The 26,014-nt window shown below is 28.8% G+C and overlaps 2 protein-coding genes across 3 annotated transcripts in view; one reads left to right on the top strand and one right to left on the bottom strand.

Moving 5' to 3' along the window:
- Positions 1–4: 4 nt before the first annotated feature.
- On the bottom strand, positions 5–25,802 carry LOC142317241 (trafficking protein particle complex subunit 2-like protein). Of its 2 annotated transcripts, none has more exons than XM_075353636.1 (6): positions 25,764–25,802; positions 12,395–12,556; positions 12,002–12,189; positions 10,928–11,015; positions 3,690–3,769; positions 5–1,357 (listed from the first exon to the last, which is right to left on the bottom strand). In XM_075353636.1, exons 2-6 carry the CDS (start codon positions 12,524–12,526, stop codon positions 1,315–1,317), a joined length of 531 nt encoding a protein of 176 aa, XP_075209751.1. In that variant the 5' UTR covers positions 12,527–12,556; positions 25,764–25,802; the 3' UTR covers positions 5–1,314. The 2 variants fall into 2 exon arrangements, with proteins under 2 accessions (XP_075209751.1, XP_075209750.1); XM_075353635.1 differs by lacking the exon at positions 25,764–25,802 and adding an exon at positions 13,146–13,250.
- The window catches only part of LOC142317242 (uncharacterized), a 105,704-nt gene continuing 92,542 nt past the window's right edge, over positions 12,853–26,014 (top strand). The window contains exons 1-2 of the mRNA XM_075353637.1: positions 12,853–13,563; positions 22,450–22,571. Coding sequence (XP_075209752.1) covers positions 13,498–13,563; positions 22,450–22,571 — 188 coding nt within the window. The 5' untranslated portion in view covers positions 12,853–13,497. The remainder of the gene's footprint in view (positions 13,564–22,449; positions 22,572–26,014) is intronic.

Genomic DNA, 26,014 nt, shown 5'->3' with positions numbered 1-26,014 from the left:
AAACTGTGTAAATAGTAGCTATTGGTTTTTAATCTTAAATTTATCAAAAGAAAAACAGTAGTAAAAATTCATTACTTATTATTTAAATAAAAATTTACATACTACAAAGATAAATTAACAATCAAAAGTGAACAACATTAAGTGTAAAAAAACAATCAAAATAACTGAACTCTGTTTAACATTGAAATAAGACAAACAAATAACTAAAAATAATAATTACACGTTCAGTCAACACAACTAGGTACTAAGAGTACATACAGCAGATCAACATATTTAAATTAATGGGAACATTATAAGTCACCATAAAAGATAATCTAAATGAATGGTAAACAACAAGAACAGGAATGACTTCTTTTTACACAATGCATACAATCAATCTGTCTGGTACAAAACTTTATATAAACAAAAAAATGAGTAAATCCAATGTTTTAATGATTTATATCTAACATTAATTTTTATAACTAACATTACAAAAATATTATTCCCTTTTTATTAAAAATTACCACAGATTCTCAAACAATGTTAATCTGATACTAGCATAACATACATGGTATGCTACAGTTTTAATGTATAACCAGCAGTATATATTGACAAGTGACATGTGAATCTTCACAAGCATCTATGACAGCATAAACTGTAACATGTGTATGTTAGATATACTTTTCAATGAATACACATTACACAATTATGTTTGCAAACCTATTTTTTACATTTAAAAACAGTCCTCCCTAAACTTAAGCAGTTTCACATAAAGGAAATTTAAATTACATACACTATTAGCTTTGTTATGGCTTAGAAATTTTCCTTGGGCATGTAAAATATCTCTGAAAATAATCAGAGTTTACAACACAATCAGTTAGCGTAAAAAAAAGCACACTTAAAATGTGTTCAATCTGAGATCAGAAAAGGTAATTTAAAAGTAAATATTATTTTTCATCTAAATCATCAGAATATGCTTTAACATTTCTTAATATGATAGACTAAATATTATACATAAAAAAAATAAATAAAGAAATTAAACAAAGTACTATTAATATTATTAAGTCAGCTTAATTTCTTTAAAAAATTTAACTATCTTGCCATAAAGATAACAAAAAATTGGCACCAGTTCCAATATGCTCAAACAAAAATCACCATTAGTATATTAACAATCATTTATGTACATATAATAAATGAAGAGTATGTAAACAAATAAATGTTTATTAAGTATGTATAAAATAGAACATATATTAAGTATATTTACAAATAAAATAATGTTTTTTAAAATAATAAAATAATCACAATAAATATAGTGATTTCTTAAAATAATTACTTTTACTGCCCACTCATAATCCCTTTCATTATTGCATCAAATTTCCTGTAAAAGAAAAATAATCCAAAATTAGAAATTACACTTATAATTGGAAGTAGATTATGAAAATAATTTGTCATTAAAAACATCAAGGCAATACACGAAACTACTCTACATTACTCGTGGATGATAACGCGTGTCCATATTGTGGAGACCTGGATGATGTTCCACTGTTTATGTAAGGAACCCTTGTAACATAATTACAAATATCTGAGTCCTCTCACACCAAAGAAAATAATAGAGAAGATGCTTTAGAATGAGAAGTAATGGGATTCCATCTCTTGTATGGTCACCCATATTATTAGGAGTAAGGAGTCAGATGCAAGGACAGAATAGCCTGAGAAAGTCCTAATTATTCCAGCTGCTGGTGAAGAATTGGACTGGTGAGAGGGGGGATGGACAGCCTCCTGTGCAGTTGTACAAGTAGTTAGTTCGTGCTTGTGTGGATGGGCTACGTGATGATGCACAAGGACCCTCGAATCCCTGAGCCTGAAGGCACCCCCCAGGGCTGAGTGCTTCATTGTGGCCTGGCTCCGGTGGGGAGAAGTGGTGAGGTAGGAGTTTTAGTCGTTAGGGTGCAGGTATACAAACAATCTTAACATCTAGCAGAACGTGTGCGATTCCGACACTACCCCATTTATGGGGCATGCGTAAATGGCATTTCTCAGATTCAAAAAGAAAGATTTATCAGATACCTACCAGTAAATAAAACCAAAAAAATTTCTGATTATGAATTGCACAGTTTCAATAGTATGATGAGTATTGATTAAATTTAAACAAAAAAATACTTTCAACAGATATATAAAGCATTCAGACAGTTGAGTTAATATAGCATTATAGACAATAATTCTTTTAAAAATATTATGCTCCACGTAAATAATAAAATAAAATGAATATAACAAAGTTGAGATATTTCATTTATTTAATCTTACTACTAAGTAATATTTAATACTTACATATATACATACAAGTTGACTAAATGGTATTAGCTTTTTAGGTTTTATCTATCACTGTGTTTTGGTAGTTTATGTAAATGTATATTACAATACATGCTTACATTATTCCTAAATACATATTACCATATATAATTTCATATATTATAATATATATAATTTTTTTAATCCTCTGAAGAGATTTCACTTTCTTCTTTCTCGGGCAGTATTCATTATACTTATAAAAATGATATCATTAAATGATCATTGAAATGTTTTCTCTGTATCTGAATAAAACTTAGTAATTTATACATACAAGTAAGATGCACAAGTTCAATTTTTTTATAGAAATTTTATAAAATTTTGACTAACCTGCTAAAATCAAAAGTCAATGATTCACTTCCTTTTTAGTACAATACAATATAAAACCATGCAAGTTTGTTAAAATAGAAAATTTAACATGAAGGACGTGTTTTATCAATCTTATCTAAATTTATTGAATGGCTTCTGAAAACCTGCCATACCCTGGATGGCACAGTCTGCTCATAAAGACTCACCAATTTAAGATATTGAGTGCTTTTTATAGGTGCATAACACATTCTCCATAATTTATTGCACACTCAATAAATAAATAATTCAAAGGCAAAAATACTAATACTCCAGACTAAACTTCAGTAACATTCAACTTTTTTTTAATGTATTATTTTTATGAAAACAGAAAAAATAGTTAAGATTAAATTATTTAAGGTAATAATATACTTTAAAATAATCGAATTAATCTTTCTGTGAAGTAATAAACTTCAATTTTCTTTTTAAGAATACAAGTAATAAACAGGTGAGTATTTAAACCAAACCAAGCTGGCTAGCTAGTAACTGCAGTTATTTGAGTATTACTGTTAATACTGCTATTACATAACACCACTATTGAATGTTACTACTCTTATCTATTGCTGTCAGTTTAGGTGTGCTATTTCTAGTAATCGTACAGTGAGGTAAATATTTTTTTACCAACCATCAGTACAGAAGTGTACCATACAATTTTTAAATAATATAGCACACTTTTATCCAACAAGACAGAGCTTGTCACACATCAAACAATTCACTAGCATACATTCCTGCAGCATTTACAGAACAAAAAACTTTTTTTCTTTGGGGTTATTTGAAGAATTGAATTTATAAATCAAATCCCCACACTATCGTTATGCACTAACTTTGTGTCGGACACTCACTTTGAAAATCTTTTATCAATATATGGTAAATATGTAAACTTTTGCTAATGTGAATTCAGAATTTAATTCACATCTTCATTTTTTCATTTCAATAATAAAATTATTGTACTGGTTTGGTTTTAAGTTCCTCACCCTTTACAAACAGTAAATATACTATCAGTATCAGATAATACATACTTGGAAGTGATTTTATCACCAGGAATGTAGAATGGATTGCAAATTACATCCATATAAGCAATATGAACTTTCCTGAACATCTGAAAATATATTAAAAAAAGATAAATATTAAACTACTTCTGAATTTTCATTATTTTTGAAGTTGGGTAAAGTGAATTAAAATTAATACCCCAACTTGCTTAATTTTTTTAAGCTACTAATATAAACTGGAACTATATAGCTGTAAAATCTCTGCTGAACTGAAAACAAATTTTTTAAATAATTCTGTTGCCACCTTTCTAGTTTATCACCCAGTAAAAGACTTTTAAAATAATTACTTTTACAATTTGCAGAGACTCTTCTCTAAAAAACTAATAAAGTAATCTTAAAAAACAAACTTTAAAAAAGCACTAAAAATGATAAAAAAAAATTTTTTCATTTATTATTCTTTAAATTTTGACTTTTAGAAGTTTAATCAAGAACTCTTAATCCGGCACCATACCTCAAGAAGTTAAAATTTTTAAAAATTAAATATTATTTTTCTCTAATTTTTAAGCAAGTTTTTCTTTTTTTTACATACACTTTTTTAAATTTTTATATCAACTATACTCCCTCTCTGAATCATGAGACCTTGCTGATGGGAAAGGGACTTGAGTGCTCAGTGATACACAGTAGCTGGACCAAAGGTGCAACCATATCAGAGAGGTATCCTGTTAAGAACCAGACTAAGGAATGATTCCTGAAACAGGGCAGCAGCTCTTTCAGTAGCTATTAAAGGCATTGGTCAGGAGGGCTTAAATGACCATATCAACATCACTCAAAAGTAGTACGCAGCTGAAAGCAATGGAAAACTACATCGGCTTTTTTCCAAGAAAATGTAACTCTCTGCATTTTCATGTAACAAAGATGGAGGCGCCTTTCTTGCTAAACTATTCCAATAATTGCCAACACCCAGTTTAAAGATCATAAAGAATATACATATGGAAAAAGTCAGGTGATACTACAAAGTATCAGATTATATCATGGTTAAGCAAAGATTTATAAATCAACTTGTCTATTGCAAAGCTTACCCTGGAGCATACATTGATAGCGAACATAATTTAGTGACAATGAAATGTAGATTGAGGTTTAAAAACCTGAAGAAAAGGTGTCAGATCTCTGGAATTTAGAAAAGCTTGAGGAAGAGGAGGTAAAGAAGATTTTTGAGGAGGACATCGCAAGAGGTCTTGAGTAAAAAATATAAGATAGAAAATGTAGACGATAATGTAAAATGTAAGATATACTGGAGTTAATAGATGAATGTAGAAAGTATAAGAACGCTAGTGATGAAGAAGGTAAAAGGAACTATCAACAATTAAGAAATACTATAAACAGGGCAAATTAGCGAAAGAAGAGTGGATTAAAGAAAAGTGTTCAGAAGTGGAAAGAGAAATGATCATTGGTAAAATAGACGGCGCACAGGAAGTTAAGGAGAATTTTTTGGTAAATAAATTAAAATCTAATAATGTGTTAAACAAAGATGGTACACTGATATATAATATGAAAGAAAATGTCTATAGGTAGGTGTAATATATTGAAGAGTTATACAGAGGAAATGAAACTGGTGTTTTAGAGGAAGACAAGGAAGTCAAAAAGGATGAAAAGGGAAAAACAATACTGTGATCTGAATTTAAGAGAGCATTATACGATTTGAATGGCAGAAAGGCTCCTGGAATAGATGGAATACCTGCAGAATTACTGCACAGTGCAGGTGAGGAAGCGTTAGATAGATTATACAAACTGGTGTGTAATATTTAGGAAAAAGGGGAAGTTCCGTCAGACTTCAAAAAGAGTGTTATAGTCATGATACCAAAGAAAGCAGGAGCAGATAAATGTGAAGAATACAGAACAATTAGCATAATTAGTCATGCATCAAAAATCTTAACTAGAATTCTGTACAGAAGAATTGAGAGGAGAGTGGAAGAAGTGTAAGGAGAAGAACAATCTGGTTTCAGAAAAAGTATAGGGGTAAGGGAAGCAATTTTAGGGCTCCGATTAATAGTAGAAGGAAGATTAAAGAAAAACAAACCATTATAGACCTAGAAAAGGCATTCGATAACGTAGAGTGGAAGAAAGTGTTCAGCTTTTTAAAAATATTAGGGTTCAAGTACAGAGATATCAGAACAACTGCTAATTTTTACAGGAACCAAACAGCAACAGTAATAATTGATGAACATAAGAAAGAAGCTATAATAAAAAAGGGAGTCTGACAAGGATGTTCCCTATCCCCTTTACTTTTTAATCTTTACAGAGAACTAGCAGTTATGTTAAAGAAAAATTTAGATCCAGTGTAACAGTACAAGGTGAAAAGATAAAGATGCTACAATTTGCTGATGATAAAGTAATTCCAGCTGAGAGTAAAAATAATTTAGAAGAAACAATGAATGATATGGATGAAGTCCTACTCAAGAACTACCGTATGAAAATAAACAAGAACAAAACGAAAGTAATGAAATGTAGTAGAAATAACGAAGATGGATCATTGAAAGTAAAAATAGGAAGAGAAAAGATTATGGAGGTAGAAGAATTTTGTTATTTAGGAAGTAAAATTACTAAAGACGAAAGAAGCAGGAGCGATATAAAATGCCAAATAGCACAGGCGAAATGAGACTTCAGTCAGAAATATAATTTGTTTACATCAAAAATTAATTTAAACATCAGGAAAACATTTTTGAAAGTATATGTTTGGAGTGTTGTACCTTTATATGGAAGTGAAACTTGCATGATCGGAGTACCGGAGAAGAAAAGATTAGAAGCTTTTGAAATGTAGTGCTCTATGAGAATGTTAATCAGTTGGATGGATAAAGTGACAAATGAAGAGGTGTTGCGGCAAATTGATGAAGAAAGAAGCATTTGTAAAAATACAGTTAAAAGAAAAGGCTGACTTATAGGCCACATATTAAGGCATCCTGGAATAGTTGCTTTAATATTAGGACAAGTAGAAGGAAAAAATTATGCAGGCAGGCAACGTTTGGAATATATAAAACAATTGTTAGGGATGTAGGATGTATGGTGTATACCGGAATGAAACGACTAGCACTAGATAGGGAATCTTGGAGAGCTGCAAAAAAAAAAAATTAAATATGAATTATAGCAAACAAAATAAAACATTCTACCAGTAAGAAAAAGCAAAAAACTGTACAAACAAAAGAACTGTGTTTTGATAAAAATAGATAAATAAAGATAAAGGAATGTAGAAAAATGAGAGTGCTACTGATCACAGAATAAAGCTCTCTGGAAAACAGTATATACATTTTTTTATACTAAATTTTCCAAATAATTTTCATCAGAAAACATTTTAAATATCATGACATCAGGGTATACATCAATATGCAGTAAATGACAAACTACATACATAAAGATGGACAAACTATACATACAAGTAAAACCTTTGAAGTTCTCACATTAAATAAACTTATAACTCTGATACTGCAACAAATAACCAGTACAACTATAAGTCTATTAATCTAAACTCAAAATTGTAAACCTAATCCTAAGCACATATAACAATCAAACTCTTACTATCACAAAATAATGATTAAAGTAAATCCAAAATAAAAACTAGTAAGCTAGCGATAAAAATAATTCTGAAACAATTACTTATATAAACAATATTATAACTGCAACCAAAACAGTTAATCAGAAACGTTTTCAGGTAATAATAAAAAAGATCTGTAGTAAAGAAAATGAAATATTATCAAAATCATAAGACACCTATGTTTTCAAAAAAAACTCCAATGTTCTAACTAGGCCAGTAGCCGTAAGGGGTAAGAAATTAAAAAAACTTACAGGGATCATAAATTTTAATAAATTGATTGATCTATGTGCCTTTCAGTACTGCTGTACTTCATTACATGTAATGAAAAATATAACTAAAAAATTAAATACTAATGAATACCTAAATAATCATAGCTTTATATGTGTGTATGACTTTTGCATTATAGCTATGAGGATTACAAATTTATTATTTACAAAAATAGCTTATCTTACTAGCAACATATCGATGTATTGAAACATAAAAAAAGGAATTTGTGGTCATAAATACATCACGTTTACTTGAGGTCTATAAATATCTTTTCAGACAAATGATATCGGTAAACATGTAACACATATCGATTCGTAATGAATAACAGTATACAGTAAAAATGGTTTTTTGTCAATCTGAATAGCCTTTTGAGTGGTGGGGATTTTTATAAAACGTAGTTTTCTGAATCTACTTTCACTTATACTAACATATGTTACTAATCTGTGATTTATGACACAGGTTTTTCATCATATTTGCCCAATTTTCAACCGATTTGCTTGAAAGTATTATTTTTTAAATCAGTAAACTATGTTTCAACACAAAGCAAAAAAAAATTTTGCTAATAAAAAACGCAGTAGAAATGTGCAAAAAAAATTCTGCAATTAAATTATCTTAACTTTTGTACTGTTTCAATTTTTTTGTTGTTACAGGCATACAAAATTTCCAATCATAATGGTTTTTTTGTCAGAATCTGTTAAATTTCTTTAATAAACTGTAATTTTTTGAAATTTTTTTCACAAGAGGGTAGCATAAGACTATGAAGGGAGGCAATCGAATACCAAAATGTTTTTGCGGAGCGCTAATCAACCGCAGATCATTGTTTCACACAATGCGGTAATCAACCACGTTGTGTGACTTGGCATCTAACAACTGCACCAGCTGGTACTTGTCACCCTACAGAAGGGTATTTTTTTTTAATATAATAAATAGCAGAAACTTTCTGCCATATCCAATACTGTCACCATAACTGTGCATCACTCTCATAATTAAGGATGCATATATAAATAATCGTATCTCCATTAATTGTTGAAGCTGGTATGTCAAAGTAAACTGGACTTTACTATTACCTGAATTAAAAAGTTATTTTCTTGTAATTTAATAATTCTCTACTTTGCAGGTCAGTCATTTTCCTCCATAGGCATATGGCAACTGCTGACTAACTTACTTATTCATAGGGACAGGCCATGTCCATTCATGAAATGAAGTCGCCATCCTCAACTTTATTTCAGATCTTCTTTTACTAGACAAGTATTGAAGGATGTTGAAGTTCCTTCACTACACAGGCTGTCTACTTATAAACTTTTAAGATCTTTGTTGACACATCAAATCTTTGCTGGTGTACTATTTGAAAAGGATCTCTATTCTCTTACTCCTACTTACAAAAACTTCTACATTTCACTGTGAATTGCTCTTCTATTTTTATTATTACCATTAAGCTTCTTTTTTCTTTCTCCAGTTTCTTGTGGATGATTCCAGAATGTCATATTTACAACTCAATGTGTTATTATAGATTTTTTTCAGCTTTATAAATAACTTTTTAATTTTTTGCTGACAAACACAAATGTTCAAAAAATGACTCATTTTTACTAACATGATAAAATTACAAATTAAACACACATTCAATCTTTACTTAACTAAAATTAAGTAAATGCTGTCTTCTGCAGACTGCAAACTCAAAAAACAAAGGATGAACAATCAGCAAATTTTTTTCACAAGAAGGCAGAGTAAACAGGCAATTAATAACGGTGACATGCAATTTTGCCACCGATTAGAAAAAAACAAATAGTCTGCATCCAGAAAGTTGTTCAAATAGACGTATTTTATAACATTACTCCAATTGGAAATTCCCAGGTATCAAATCTCTTTGTTTTTAGGAAAAACATTTGCTACACTTTTTTCAACAAAAGAGTGTACACGAGTAATATGATTTATTTTAAAACCACGATTATTTCCTTTATTGACCATAAATACTAAATAGTCAATCTTAAAATATTTACTACAAATCATTCTGATTCTACCATATTTATAAATAGGTGGTCTCAAAATTTTATTTAATTATTTATTGAAAAGTAATCATGCAAACTAAAATAAAATTATACATCATAAAAATGAAATTTCCAATATGAAAGAAATTTACTTTGTATTTTTAAATCATACAAACACAGGAAATATAATTTAGAAAACATTTTTAAAATTAAAAGAAATCAAGAATGCTTTAATGCACAGTATATAAACAAATTCCCTTTTTACTGAACTATAAAATTTTAAATAAAATTAATTGTGGATGGTGATTGATAATAAGCTTTCAGCAATGTTAGCTAATCAAAAGATTAAAAGCTTATTATTAACAAATGTTAACTAATCAACAAAAGTAAAATTTAAAAGTGGAAAGAAATTAATATGTTAATATGTGATATGTTACTATTAATGTTGATATCAAAGATATACATTCCTGAAATTAAAAATATTACGATAACACTACAGCTATTCCAGCTGCAGTGTAATACGTTGGTTGTGGTAAAAGCATACACCATGTAATACACTTCCATTAATTACGTTAGAATTACATTGAATTAGTTAATATTTTAAATCATCATAGCTTCATACTGTAGTTAATACAAAATATATGTTATAGTTAACAGATATAAAATTAGTAAAGTGTTTATAGTTCACAGTTTAAAAGAAAGTGGAATCATACGTTAATTACTTAATAATACTTAAAACTCAGGGAAGATATTGCAACACTGCCAAATCCTACTTAGGTGTAAAGTAAATAAATTCCTTTCAGACATAAAAGCATGTTGTCAGGAAGTGTAATGGCATGTTGAGATTCCTTACTTGCCACCCCAACAAAATAAATTTAAAATAAATAATCCATTCTTTACATCACCACTTAAATATTTCATTTATAACAACACTCATAAAACAAAGCCATCACAATACAATTTAGAGATATCGCATCTTAATAAAATGTGGAAAAGTATAAAAGTTAAAAACTTGAGATTTGGTAATCTACTTAAAACACTACAGATCATAATTACTTAAAATAAAACTTCAAAATTTGAAATTATCTAGTAATGAATTTTGTGAGATAATAATCAACCAAGTGTGGGATTTTGGAATCACAATTTTAAAATAATCCTTGTTTTTTTTTTCAAATTCACCTACGCAGACCTCACAACAGGCTAAATGTTTTATCTATATTTCATTAAAATCCAACAGTCCATATCAGATATTTATCCTCAGACTCGCTGCACACTGTATTATATCAGATAGCAATTCTTCTGCAATATGATACAAACACTTTAAAACTAACTACATTATGAGTCAATCAATAAAATTAGTTAGTGGATCCTGTACAAATAGTTAAACTTAGATATTAATATTTAAAGATCTTAATAGTATATGTACTTACTGTTCTGACTTCATTGTCCCTTAATGACGTATTTGTAGCATCAACAACAACTATAAACTTCACCTTTGTATTAGTAACATAACCAAATCTATTAGATGTTAAAGAATTTAATAATATATCTTTTCCAATCTAGAGGGAGAGAGAGAGAGAGAGAGAGAGAGAGAGAGAGAAAAAAATTAATATTAACACACATAAATACATCTTAATTAAAATATTAATTACCTAAAGCATCTTTGGATAATATAATATATATAAAATACCATAATACATCTATTATATCAACCCTCCTGGATATTCATGATTCTGGCCCTTCTATCTTCTTATGTCTTTACTGCTGAAAATGATGCATTTACATGTTGAAACCGAGAATTAATAGTACAAATAATAAATTCAATTTTATTCTACAATGTACAAGGGATCAAGATAATAGTCATGTAAATAAAAACACCCCCAATAAACCCGCATATAATATACAATTTATGGGTAGATATTCCTCAAATTACTCAGATGATACACAATTAACCTATTGTCCTTTTGTTATATCCTGCGATACTATATTAAAGTCAATTTAGTCAATTTTATGTTTTATGCTAAACATCACAACAAATATTTAATAATATTCAAAAGCATCATACAATTCATCAGCAATGTTCCCATGATAATATCAAATGATGGAAATTATAATTTTATGAGAAAAGAGGGGGGGGTTGAGATAATAGACAAGTACCATAAACATTAACTCATACAAATTACTCAGAAAATTACTAATCGTAATATATTGGAAAATTGCATGTTTTAACATTAAATAGTCCATAAAATATAATATTTCAAAGACAAACATTTTCTTTTATGATATAACATACTTTGATTAGTAAGAGATTGATTCTGTTCCATTACTTCAAAAATGTGGCCTGAGACTAGCTAAGACAAGATGTGGTACTGTCACTGAGTTTACAATCTATCAATATAATAATTTTAGAAAAAGAGAAATCTTCATAACTTGTATAGAAACATTAAAATTTAACAATTCAAAAAGAAATAATAACCTGAAATGATTAAAAACTTAAAGGATACATTTTATGTTCTTCTGTGGAATACAAAAGTCCAAGATATAAATCTCTTGCATCTCCTGATACTTTTCCAGAAGAACCAACTGTTTTGAAGGGTAATTTTTCTTCAACAATGTCTAAAGAAGTATGCACTTTATAATGGAACTGAAGTTCTTGATCTTTATCCAAACATCTTACATACTTTGGAGAATTCTGAAATCGAAACAGTTAATCAACAAATTTGTTTGTAAAACAGATAAAAGTTTGTCAATTAACATCACAAATACTTGTAAAAGGTTTCAAACAAAAATTAATCATTTAACCTAAACCCTGTCCTGTATTTAAAAACAATTCAAGTAAGACTAAGTTTTAAATAAACAAACATCAATGAATTATGAATGTTATTATAAAAACTAACCTCTTTTCCGATAACAGCAATACATACTGCCATGTTTTGCTCCTCATTAGTCGAAACAGTACTGTCAGAATATAAAGCAGAGCGAAAATTCTTCATAGTAGGTCTTCTAATCAACATTTTACCATTAAACATATTTTTCAGTGCCGATAAATAGGAAATTTTCTGGAAAATACATTTAAAGTTTAAAAAATGAGTGCAATAATAGTTCCTCGAAAATTTCGCTAAATTATTTGATGAACTTGGGAAATAATGATAATATGCTTGCTAATTTTACCATTAAACTGTATTGACAATATTAATTAATTTTTCTGAGCTATCATTTTGCCCACTTTAGCGTGGAAAACATTTGCAGTATAGATTTCATAAATATTGATTCAAAGGTAATTTTTTCTGCGGGCTTTCTCCCTCCATTTTATCGCCTTATCATTTGTAAATGTATGTCATGTTGACATGCGCAAAATGTCGATGTAAGAAATCGATTTAATTATTACTTAAAAATCTAGATTTGGCAACAGTAATCAAAATGCACAGTTTCTGGGCTGTTTATAGTTTTAACAGATGCTGTTATATTTACGTATTAGCTTACCTATTGCGCTTATCGAAACAGTAGTGACCCTAAAATGCATTCGTTACGCTTGCCGATACCTATAAAAGTGGTAAATTTGCCGAAATTTGAAGTCGTTAAAACAAAAATGAATAAGTATTTTCAGTATCCTAGTTTGTAATAGTATATAAACAGTTTTATATTTACCTGTTATATGAATTTTGTTTGAGCCTGTTTGAACGAACCTGTTTATGATTTTTTGTGTCAAGTTGAATATAAGAACAATTGATAAGATTTCACGTTTCAAGTGTTTTATCTATGAACTGATAATGATAATAGTAATTATGGTTAATTCTAAACAATATTTTTATCTTCCCATATAGTACGATGAACCTTATCTTTGTTATTACGATTATCAATAAAATTGTTTGAATCGTTTCTTAGATGATGAGGAGGTACGATAGGACAATGATTAGTGGTGCATGGACTCGTGTGGACTGGCTTGTGTCTTGACGGCAGAGCATCCACCAGTCTAATTAAGCCCTTGTGTTGTCTCAGAATGGGCAGTGCATCTTCAAAATTTAAGAAGTATATACAACATGGTGATGAATTTGCTGCTATGCAGGTATGGATTGTAACAATGAAATTACATTTTTTGATGTGATTTATTAAAAATATTTTTTATAACATTTCATGTGATTTATGCTTTCTGTACATTACTTTATTTCTTCCCTTTCCTGTGTGTGCTTTTTTGAAAGCATTCTTTTTATATTTATTAACCAAGAACACTGTATATAATGTTCTGTATAATTATATGGTAATTTGTCAGAATAAACAGTAATTTACATCTACCAAGCAGTTATTTCATATAATTACACATCTGTTTGTATTTGTAGAACCACCAGATAACACTTTATTTATTGATTTTGTATTTACATTAATATTGTGTGCTTTGGTCTATGCATTATTTGTGAATTAGCCACAATGTGAAAATTGCACACTATGATGGTAGATTTACTCTCATATCTCTATTCATTAAATTTTATGTCAGATCCAAAAGTGCTATGGAAGATTAAATTTTTTAGCATCCTTGTCTTAATATTGTTCTTACTTGCTTACTTATTGTTTATCACTTATATCAAAGATCCATAAACATTTTATAACTTTTTGTTAGTGTACACATATTAAAAGAAAAACAACTCTTTGTAAAATTACTAAGGATTTGGTGAATTTACTTGTTACTATTACATTTGCTATGAAACTTTAGAAATGATATGAAACTCTTCTCAGTGTTTAACATTTTGACAAAAGAGAGAGAATATTTTTCTCACTCCAACAAGTATACCCAGCCAAACAAAACTGAAATGACACTTTCATTATTAGTGGGAAATACAAAAAGGAAAGGAAAGATACAACAGGAAATATAATTTTCTTGAAAGAACTTGACCAAAACATCTTTTATTCTTCATTCTTATATAATAAATGCCCTTCTTATGTGTTGAATGTCAACAGTGTGCATCAGATTACATGCTTGTGAAAATTTTTGTGATATAAACTCAAACATTCTTGTGTGTGTATGTATATATATAATATTTTTCAATTTTTTTTTTCATCTACAATTTTACCCTTACAAAGGATGGGTAACCAGCTTTAACTAATATTTTTAAGATGGAAGTTGACTATTTTGAAACCCACAATCTTGAGATCACTCAAAGTTTTGGGTTCTGTAATGACCAAACTGTTGCTCTGAAGAAATTACAATACACTGATATTTTTTTATAAATAGAGCAGTCCTTAACTATCATTATTATATCTATCTTATCTATCATTATTATAATTTCATAAGCATGTTTTCAAAGAACACAGGAGGGTTCCAGGGGGCAGAGCTCCCTGGCTAGACAGGAAGGGCAAACGAAGTAAGCCCTGACTCGCTAAACATTCCCCGATCATTATTCAAAAGCAACTATATAGCACAGACAAAGCTGCAACAGGGATGCTAGTATATGTGTATTTTTTATTTTCTAATCTATATGTTGCAATCTGTTCAACTAGTAAACAATAAGCAATCCCTCTACGGCCCAATGATGTGAGGATGATATGTATGATGTATAAGTGAGGTGTAATCTTGTTCAGATCAGGCTAGCCATTCCTGAGAGGTATGGTTATTTGAATTCCAACTACCAAAGTACACTGGTATCCACTATCTAATATTCAAATTCATATAAAAGGAACTTTGACTAGGATTTGAACCTTTGTCTTTGAAAATCAGCTGTTGAACAACTGATTTGCAGTGAATAGTTAACCAATAGACCAACCCAGTGAGGTAGTAGTACACACACACACACACACACACACACACACACACACACACACACACACACACACATAAGCTCAAAACTTCTGTGTACACATATCATTGCTAAGTTTTGATGTATAAATGAATTATCATAGCATATTTATTTACAGTTTGAAATCTTGCCTAAATTCTCATAATGTAAGTCGATCCGTATGTGTTAACAGAACGTAAGATAGCATGGAATATTTATATATTCTCATTTAGCATCATCAATTTTATGGCAGAACTGTATTAAATGCTGTCCTGATTTTTAAATAAAAATTCAGTTTTATTCTTCATAATTTAAATGAATTCTATGATTAAAAAAAATAAATATCCAGAAAATGTTGTTAAGCTGTGCATTCATCTCTCATTAACCACAAATTTTAAAATGCTTCCGACCAGATAAAATGTTTATATCACATTTGCAGTATTGCAGCTGAATTTATTTCTATGTTGGTACATACAGAATGTCCCATGAGGAAACAGACATACTTCACAGGTGTATTCCTCTCATTAAAATAATGAAAAAAGTTCACATAAACATAGGTCTGGAAACGCTTTATTAGCGAGTTAAGGCTAGCAAACAATTTCAGACTTCATGAAATCAGGTCATACTGAGATTTTTAGGACATTAATTGAATGGTGAAATTAATGGTTTCTTATGGTTTTTAACCTGAAAGATTGAATAAAATAGTTTCCAGAACTGCATCTCCAGTTATTTTTATGATTTCCAAAGTAAAACTGAAAAATTTGTTGTCTGAAAACCATTTTTTTTAGTTATGTAATACAATAACTTTGTTAAATGACTAATAAATGTGTAAAATTTATTGACAAAATTTGTAGTAAAAATTCTAAACATAGTGGTGTAAATAAGTCCAATAAAAATCAAATTAACATTTAAAATAGACAATTTTACTGAAGAAGAAACTGAACAAAAAATAAATGAAATAACTTGCGCAAAACAAATTATTGTATATTGTATTTAATTTTGTTTTTTGTCAATGGATGCAAGAAAATTGAAAATTGCTCATTACATTTTTATTCATCGCTGGATCTATGTTTACAAGAAACTGAATACAAAATCTGAAGAATAGTCATAGGTGGTCTGCTGATAATCTGAAAGCAATTAGTGTCAAACTTTCAAATTTGATTTTCGATAATTGTATGGTGTGGTATAATTGAGGATCAGTTAATTGGAACATTTATTTTTCAAAATTGCCTTTCTGGTATTGTGTACAAAGATTTTTTTACAAAATCAGTTCTGCTTAAAGATATACCTCTTGAAAAAAGGCAGCAAATGTTATTCCACCTCATTATTCACAAGAGGTTACATAGCATTTAAACTTAGTATTCTGGGCAGATGGATTGGTTAAAGTGGGACAATTTATTGACATCATAGGTCCCCTGATTTAAATCTCTTTGAGATCTTTTAAAGAAACTTGTTTATGCAGAAAAAGTTGACTCCAAAGAAGAATTACTGAACCGAATTTTAACACTTTTGAACATCTTAAGAATGACCATGATGCTATTAGAAAGCTTACTTTGACATATGTTACAATAGATTTTGCATAAACTATCAAGGAGATCATTTTAAACAGTATCTATAAGGTATGAAAATGAAAACAATTAAGGTATGAAAAAATATAACAAAATTAAATACAATAATTTTTTTTGCAAGTCATTTCATTTATTTTTTGTTCTGTTACTTCTTCAGTAAAATTGATATTTTAAAACATTTATTTAATATTTACTGGATTTATTTGCATCAATATTTTTAGAATTAAATTCTCTAAAAGTCATTTAACAAAGTTATTGTATTACAGACCTAAAAAAATTGTTTTCAGCCAACAAATTTTTCAGTTTTACTTTGGATATCATAAAAAGTACTGGAGATACAGTTCTGGAATCTATTTTATTCAATTTTTGAGTTCAAAAACCATAGGAAACCATTAATTTTGCCCCTGAATTTAACGTCCTAAAAATTTTAGTGTGATGTCATTTAATCAGGGGAGCTGAATTCTTTTCAGCAAAATCTTTTGCTAGCTGTAACTCGCTAATGAAGCATTTCCAGACCTATGTTTATGTGAAATATTTTTCATTTTGATGAGAGGAATACACTAATGAAGTTTGTGGGACACCCTCTATTGGTACCATATAGTTCTCTTTACTGCTGGTTTATTTGTTGGAATTTGCTTTTTAACTTCTAGCCCTAGAAAATACAGTGTTTAATAGAAATCAATTTTTAGAAGCTAACACTAGCTGCTTTCTTTTTGAACTACATACACCAGGCTTAACAACTATACACTCTAGGCTAGGCTTAACTTCCTTGTTTTCCCTCATTTATTAGCGTTTTCTGTTACAGAAGATTAAAACATTACTATTGAATAGATTGTTTTTGTTACCAGTAGTAGTGCTTCTCTCCTTGTTTTTCCCATTTTCCAGCCAATGTCAAACAGACCTTCAGAAATTACCTTTATTGACTTGTTCTTATGCATGATCCCTTTCTCATCTTATTTCCAGAAGTTCTCAGTCTCCCATGTTCAATTAAGTTTCTCAGAATGTTTATTCTAACTTTTTATTTCTCTATTTTTCTTTGCATTTCCAGTCATGTACCTTAACCTTTTAGTGAAGTTTTTTCCTGAATGATACCATGTAGAAAGAGTGATCATACAATAGCAAACAAATTAATCGGAACAAAGGGAATTATTGTTTTGTTGTAAGGAATTTTCATTCTGTGTTAGACTGCTTGCTGTTTGGTGTTTCAGGTTATATTTTTAGTTCATATGCAAATGAACATTATGTTGTTAGTTCATTATACTCCCCAAAATTTATGTTTGGTGTGATCTATTAAATCGCACCAACTGACATTATTAGTAGTTTTTGTGCTTTTATAATTCATGTCAATTAATTTTTGGTGGCCTTGTGAGTTTCTGTTACAAGTTTGTTATTCGTTTCTTGTTAATACAATAGATGTAACCCCTCAAAAGTGGTCAAAAATTGTTGCTCTGTCCCACCACACTCAAATGAATCAGTAACAGATTGCTACTGAGTGTAGTGTGGGGTTAGGTACTATAAATGAAATTGTGAAAAGGTTTAAAAACAAGTTCTGTCTTTCTAAAGAGAAGAGGAAAATGTGTTCAGAAAAAGAAAACCATGCCTACATAGGATCGCTTACTAATAAGAAAAAGCAAAATTAATCCACAATATTCAGCTGTTGACCTTAATAGGGACGTGAGGGCCAGTGGGACTAATGTTTCTTCATTAGTCCCACATTTTGTAGAAGATTGTTGGCTGTGGGAAGGATTGCTCAGATACTTAAAAAGAAGCAGTTACTGATACAGGTTATGAAGACAAAAAGATTTCAGTGAGCAAAGGAACATAAAGAATGGACTATTGAGATGTAGATAAAAGTTATTTTTTCAGATGAGACTCATTTCTTTTTCCAAAGGATGAGAGACATTCGTAAGTCAGCAGATGATAAGACACCAGCACACCTGCAACAAGCTCCCAAACAGCCAGCCAAAAAGATGTTTTGGGAATGTTTTACATGTGAAGGGTCAGGAACACTTTGCCTGTGGTTAGGATGATGAAATTGGACCAATACATTAACCAAAGAAAAATACCCCCACTTATGCTGAAAAACCCAGAACTCATTTTCCAACAGGAACTTACACCATGTCACATATCAGCAAAAGAGTTCTTCAAAAACCTAAACATTTTTTATAAAAAAATAAATTTTTTTGTTAAAAATACTGTGTTTGGATTAATTTGTTCCTCACTGTAGATATATGTTTTCAACTTCAACTTTGGTTATGCTGATTGTTTATGTGCACATAACACAGAAGAGTGAGAGATGTTTTATCATAGCAAATGGCTCCATTCAATCTCTTCTACCAGAATGTCCAGCTACTAGCCACAATATCAGCCTTTTTTTGTTTGAATATCTTTTTTCTTGCATTGTTAAGCCATGTAGGTTGATTCTATATAGACCTCTCAGCCTGTACCACCTAAATTTCATAATATATACACTTTAAATATATTTCTAAAGGGCAGAGAGTACAGAAACTTCACCCAATTAGGTTTTCAATGGAATTTAAAATTAGTATCTACAACAGTAGACTCACAACAGCAAATCTGTTACTTCCAGACAATCATAATATAACCATTGTTCCTTTTTAACCAGGTAAATATATCTATAGATGTGAATAATTGTACAACAAAATTGGTTTCTTTTACTATATACTGGAAGTACTGCCCAAAATTTACATTTGGTGTGATCACTAAATCACATCAAAAGCCTCTTACATGATGATGGCACATACCTTTGTAATCTCCGTGTAACTGCATGAAGTATCAACAGTACTTTTCTTTTGAACCAATGATTGAATTTTCCAAAATCTATCAATATCTGTGTATATGAATATTTCATGTCCATCAACTTTAAGTAGTTTGAGAAAAATGAATGCAATGTGACAATGCATAAACTTACCAACAATAGCAGCTGCCCATCTTTTCTGATATGATTCCACTTTCCTTTATGTTATTAAAAAAAAAATTGTATGTACTGCTACAAGTTTAAATGTTATTAACAGTTGATGAAATATTGTTGTTTTTATTAAGTAAATTAATATTTTATTTATATTTTAATATTTACTTAATATATATTTATTAATATTTTATTCACATTATTCATAATTATATGTGTAGATTACATTATGTTAGAAACAGGAAAGTTTATTACTCCAAAAAAATTAATCTCTCTAACATTTGTCTGGCTCTCCCATTCAGGGAAATCATGTTAAAACCTTTAGCAGAGCAGTGCCAAAAAAATTCAAATTAATAATGATGAGTTGAATTGGAATGTTACATAAGAATTATCAGTTCGTGGAATAATCATATATCAAAAAATGAAGATAAATAAAAAAAAAATATGAAAAACATTAATGGAAATTTCAGTACATATTACTTTAAACAAAATAAAATTAAAGGTTTTTTTAAGTTGGTATATCTAATTCTAGATGTAAAAACATGATGAATTAAAACTGTTATTTTTTATCTAATCAATTATTTGTTTTATTTTAATATTTTAACCTCTACATATTTAATGTATTCTCAAGTATCCATTTTGCATGTTCAGTTTTTTGTCTTTTGTATAGTTTTGTTTACCTGTACAATTTGTATAGATGTACAACCCTCTTTTAAAAAATTAATGAAACCTTTGTCTTATATGTGGCCAACCAACTGATCCCTTCAAAAAATTCTGCCACAGATTTATCTTATCTGCCATTAGTATAGATTTTAATTTGTCTTCTATTTTCTATCTTCTATTTTGTGCCTAATTTTCAACTTCCTGAAAAACCATGTTTCAAAAGCTTGTATTTTTTCCTTTTCCTAATGACCTACCGTTAGTACCGTCAAGCATAATTTATAAATATTCTATAATACAATATTTATACTCTATATAAATATTTCTTTAAGATTCTCTTATTCTTTGATCCATATTTATTGCAAGAAGACTTATTTCATGCGCAAAAGCTCTCCAAGCTTGCACCAATTTTCTTTTAATGTATACCTTCATCATCATTTGTAATAAATCTAAGTAACATATTGCAACTTCTGATATACTGTGATCCTTACCTTAATATATAATAAGTCATTATACTTCTTTCTTTAGTTCATTAGGTTCATTTTTCTCTTATTTATTTTCAGAATGAATTTTTATACAAGAAGTAAATCAATCCATGCCCTTCAAAACAACCAGTAACATATTTTAAATCTATAACAAAACATCACTCTCATTGACAATTGATAAAATATAATTTTTTCTTGTTGGATAGTTATTCCACTCTCACATTTGCCATCGTTCTTCTAAATACAATTTTGAGAAGTAGTTGAGACAGACTACATTCCTGTTTCACATCTTGGTCAAAGCCTACCTTTCTTCATCTTCTAATTTTTTACTGATTCTCATACAAGGTTTATAAATTCTTTCCTTGTATATATATATATATATATATATATATATATATATATATATATATCCTCTTCCTATATCTCTGTCCAATTCTATTTAAAATTTTACACATTTTGCCCTATTTTATGTTATCAAGTGCTTCTAGATCTACGATTGACTACAAGGTATTCGTAGCTATTTCTTAATTTGGCTTCCAAGATTAGTCTGAGAGACAGAATTACCTACATTGCACCTATGCTTTTTCTGAAGCTGAATTGTTTTTATCTAATTTGTCATTCTCTACAATTCTGTTTCCCTATAAATAAAACTAGTAATATTTTAATTGTAAGAGACGTTATACTGATAGTATGGTTGTTCTCACACTCATCTACTTAAACTGCAAATTTAGAGCATTCTCCTTTTATTAGAGTCAAAAAATAATTTTTCAGTTAATGTTCTTGTAGAATCCATTTATTAATTATTGAATTTTATTTTTCATTTATTTTACAGCTGTCTTTATATTTATTTTAGTTAATAAAGTAAAAAAGAAATAAAATTATAAAAGCTATATATACTTTTGCATGCTGTTATGTACAAAGAAGAGCAGTTATAAAAAAGCTTTCACTTGTGATTTAATTAAGAATTTCATTTCGCAAATTAAATTCTTGTTTCACATTTATATTTTTTATTTTTATTTATCGTTAATAGTTATTGTAAAACATGATATTTGATATCAGGATCTGAAAAGATGTTTTTTTTTTTTTTATTAGAAAACAATAGTACTGTATTGAGTCAGAGACGTAATGAGGTAAAACCTTTTTTTAAATTTCAGATCTGTAAAACTTAACTTGCCGTAGAGTTTGGTTGTTAGCTTATATTATGAATTTATTAAATCTTAATATCTAAAAATTCTTAATCTTATATCAAAAATTCAATCTTAAATCTAAACGTCCATAATATAACTTTACAGTATGTTTGCTAAATGAATAAACCATCATTAAGTGATGATTGTGTATTTTTAATGATTAATAGCTTAGGATAGCTTCAGTTTTTATATTAATTCTACTTTAGATATTATCTAACGAGGAAATCTTAATATAAACCTGCCATAAAGTAGTCCTGTCATCTTATATTTTATTTATTAATTTCCCCTAAAGTATGTTTTAATGTGTTAAAAAAAATGTTGATTGGTATAATACTGTTTTTATTATTTTTTTTAGATTTACCAAAGTTCGCCAGAATTAAGAAAGAATTTAGATCCTAATATAAGTTATGGAGAACATCATCAGCATAACACAGCTTTACATTATGCTGCCAAACATGGAATGAAACACTTGTTAAGGTATTAGAACTTACTGAATTATTTTATTACTAATTTTATATCATAAATTTAATACAATTTTTAACTTGAATGCTACTGAAAAATTGACTTCTGATTAATTAGAGAAAAAAACACTATTATACATTTCTACTTTGGCACAAGTTACTGTCCATATCAGGTACCATACCGCAAACCACCTTTTGCAGACTCATTGAAAAACTGCCATCATGGTATTCACTTAATAACGACTCATTCTGTAATTTTTCCCAGTGAACAAAAGACACAGTGAAGGTTCCATTAAATGCATTTTGTTTAATACTGCACCCTGTAATAGTTGCATATTTTACATTGTGTCTGGAAATAAAATTTGTTATATTTTCAGAAATGTTTCTTTTGACGTTGATTCCAACTTTATGAATTTTTTTTTTTTTTTGCAGTAGCAATGCACAAAAATTTCACAGCATTTATCTGATTAAATTGTTTTGTGATAAAACAATATAACACAAAAATTAATGAAAATAAGTAGCCTTTGCATTTTTAATTTATTTTATTTCCATGAATGTATGAAAGCATTTTTTTTTGGGGGGGGGGGCGCATTTAATGCTATATGTTGACTTAAAAAAAAAAATAACTTCTTCATAATTTATATATGTATTGTTAACTGATTACTCTAGTAATTGTGCATTTCTATTTTAGAAAAATGCCTTGAAATAAGAAAACAATCTGCAGTAATAAGTTTATTGCATGGGAATTTTTAACCAGTAAAATTATACTTGTAGCTGTGTGATTCTCATAAAGAAAAAAAAATACTGTTTCAAACTCCTCACTACTTTTTGTAAAAATCTGTGTTTGAATGGGTTAACCCTATCCATGAGCGTGTCATTTATCTCAAAGGAGTGGGTAGTCAGCCAGATCCTCATTTTGATAAAGCAGTAGTAGCTGCTTTGTGCTAAGTCTGAGCTGTCTGTGGATGGTTAAAATTCTTTCACTTGAATTGCTCATATAAATCCTTTCTTAGATCTACCTTGAAGGGCCTCATGCATTGTCATGCTGAAGAACAGTAACCTTTTTAAAAGCATCTGTGCCTTTTGTTTTGGATTGATCTCTAAGCTTTTTCAGTGTTTCACATTTAACTTCTGCCATTATTGTAGTTCTTGGTTCCACGGATTGTTAAGAAAAATTCCTTTGTGGTCTAAAAAATGCAGCCATCATTTTTTCAGTTTAATAGTGCCTAATTAAATTTGTTTGGTTTGTTATGTAAATGAGTCTACATTACTGTTTGGACTGTTCCTTGATCTCAGATTCTTATACTTGTCCCATGTTTTTTTCTGAATCAGTTTTATCACTATTCGTTCCCCTTTTTATTGTAATGATGTACAAGAGGTGTCTATATTGTGGTCATTCTTTGAATTTTTTTCAGATAGTTGTTTGATATCCACATTGCACACTTTCTTAACTCCAATGTGTCTTACTTAGAGAAACTAATTTGAAAATTTAGGAATTGTGAAAAATGTGCAGTATTTGTTCAGGTTTATAGAAAGTTTTATTCCCATGATTGAATATTGCCATTTTCCCCAAATTTATTTGTCCCTTCATCAAGTATCCAATTCCAATCCACTTTGCTTCACTCACAACATTATTACCTTAAACATGACATGATCAGAGTGAATTATAACAGTTCTGTGTACTTTATCTTGTTAAAGATAACTTGCTTCATGTACTTTACAGTTTGTAATAGCAGTAACGGCAAATGTTTCACTAAAGACTGCTTTAAATAGAGTTGGTGGAAAGTGGGCATATGAGATTATGGATTATCTCTGGTTATTGTGCAGTTAATGTGTTACTATATTCTGTTTATTTAATTTTGGAAAAGCCCTCATCATAATGTTTGCCATGCGTTTAAGTTTTTAATAATTTCTGTTTTAGATAGTTCTAAAATCTTGAGTGGCAATGTATTTTACTCATCATCATAGGATTAATCCTGTCTATGTGCTGTGTACATACACATGTCTGAAGTTAGGAATATACTGCTTTCATGGAAACAGTATGAGTCCTCCACCATAACTGCTATCTCTATCACTCCATGACAACAAATTAAATAAAAATTTTAAATCATAATGAATATAATTTTTGTTAAGTAAGAGTTTATTTAGTGATTAGAATAAAATAATTAATCTTTTTTATTAAATTGAGTTGTTAAATTCCATTTTATGATTATCATCAAACAGCAGAATAAAATATGATCAATTTTTAAAATTGGGAAATATTAAATAACTTGCTTACAAAATGAGATAAATTTTTGTTGGAATGACTTTTCTAAGCTAATTAGCAGTAATTTTTTCAATGAAGTTACTAACATGCAAGAATACTAACTAGCATTCTTGTTACTAACTGCTGTTTTAATTTAAACTAGAAACCCCTAGTTTTTAGTCAGATGATGTGTTCGATTTAAGTTGTGTTAATGAATTTAAAAAAAGTTGAAGGTTTGAGAGTTTGCACTGTTTTTGATTGTATTATATATTGAAATGGGTTATTTTAACAAAAGCTACAAATAAAGTATTTTTCCTTGTTAAAATAACAACTACTTAAGCTTTCATTCATTACATTTGCAGATTTTTTGATGAGTGAGTTTATTTTAAAATTTATTTTTTTAAATATAACATGAATTTGAACTATTGTGTTGTTCTCGTGTTCCTAACATTATATTATTTTTTAATACTATAAATATTTAATATAATGCCCCTAAAAACATTAAATTTGCTAACAATGAATTCTTAAGTTTTTTAGGCTTTTCTTTTAAACAGATTTTTTCTCTTCATTCTTGCCTTTATTATATTTTTATTCTTATTTTTTGATATAAATTCTTTCCCTTTTTAAGATATTAGAATTAAATACAAACTATTAACCAATCCTAATAAGTTTTTAAAGTTTTGTTTACTTTGTAATAAAATTACATAAACATTTGTATTGTACCAATTATACAAATTTGATATAGCACTTCCTTTTGACAAAAAATAATATAATACAATAAAAATTTGTATGATGATAATAATGAAATACTGTAATAATCAAATACTGAATTCAAAAGTAAATAAAATTAGTATATATCAAATTTAAAATGTCTAAACATCTAACAAATATTTAATTTACTATTAGAAGAAGAAATAAAAAATATAATGTTGTAGGCTGTATAAAAATATCTTAAAAACTTACTTAACATCTTTAAACAACACAAGACAGTTTAGAAGTAACTACTAACTAAAATTTGTAGTAAATCAAATTTTTAATTATTACAAAGTGGTGATAACAGTGCATCTTGGGAAAATCCATATGTCAACAAATAAATCTGTAAATCTGCCATAATCCGTCTTATCAAAATTTATTGAATAGTGAAATAATTTTCACTTGACAGTTGCAGGCCAGAAATAAATAACTATAAAAAATATAAGCAGATTTATGCACAA

Source organism: Lycorma delicatula, chromosome 1 (assembly GCF_047948215.1).
Source record: "Lycorma delicatula isolate Av1 chromosome 1, ASM4794821v1, whole genome shotgun sequence".
NCBI lineage: Eukaryota > Metazoa > Arthropoda > Insecta > Hemiptera > Fulgoridae > Lycorma > Lycorma delicatula.
Note: the sequence above shows the minus strand (reverse complement) of the source record. Positions and strands in the feature narration are given on the sequence as shown.

What these genes read in the sequence shown, in the direction of transcription:
- LOC142317241 (XM_075353636.1), bottom strand. Translation starts at nt 12,526, where the DNA reads ATGTTTAATGGTAAAATGTTGATTAGAAGACCTACTATGAAGAATTTT. An exon ending in TCCACAGAAGAACATAAAAT is followed by an intron (nt 11,016 to 12,001) that starts GTATCCTTTAAG and finishes AACATCTAATAG; the next exon opens with ATTTGGTTATGTTACTAATA. An exon ending in GGGACAATGAAGTCAGAACA is followed by an intron (nt 3,770 to 10,927) that starts GTAAGTACATAT and finishes ATATATTTTCAG; the next exon opens with ATGTTCAGGAAAGTTCATAT.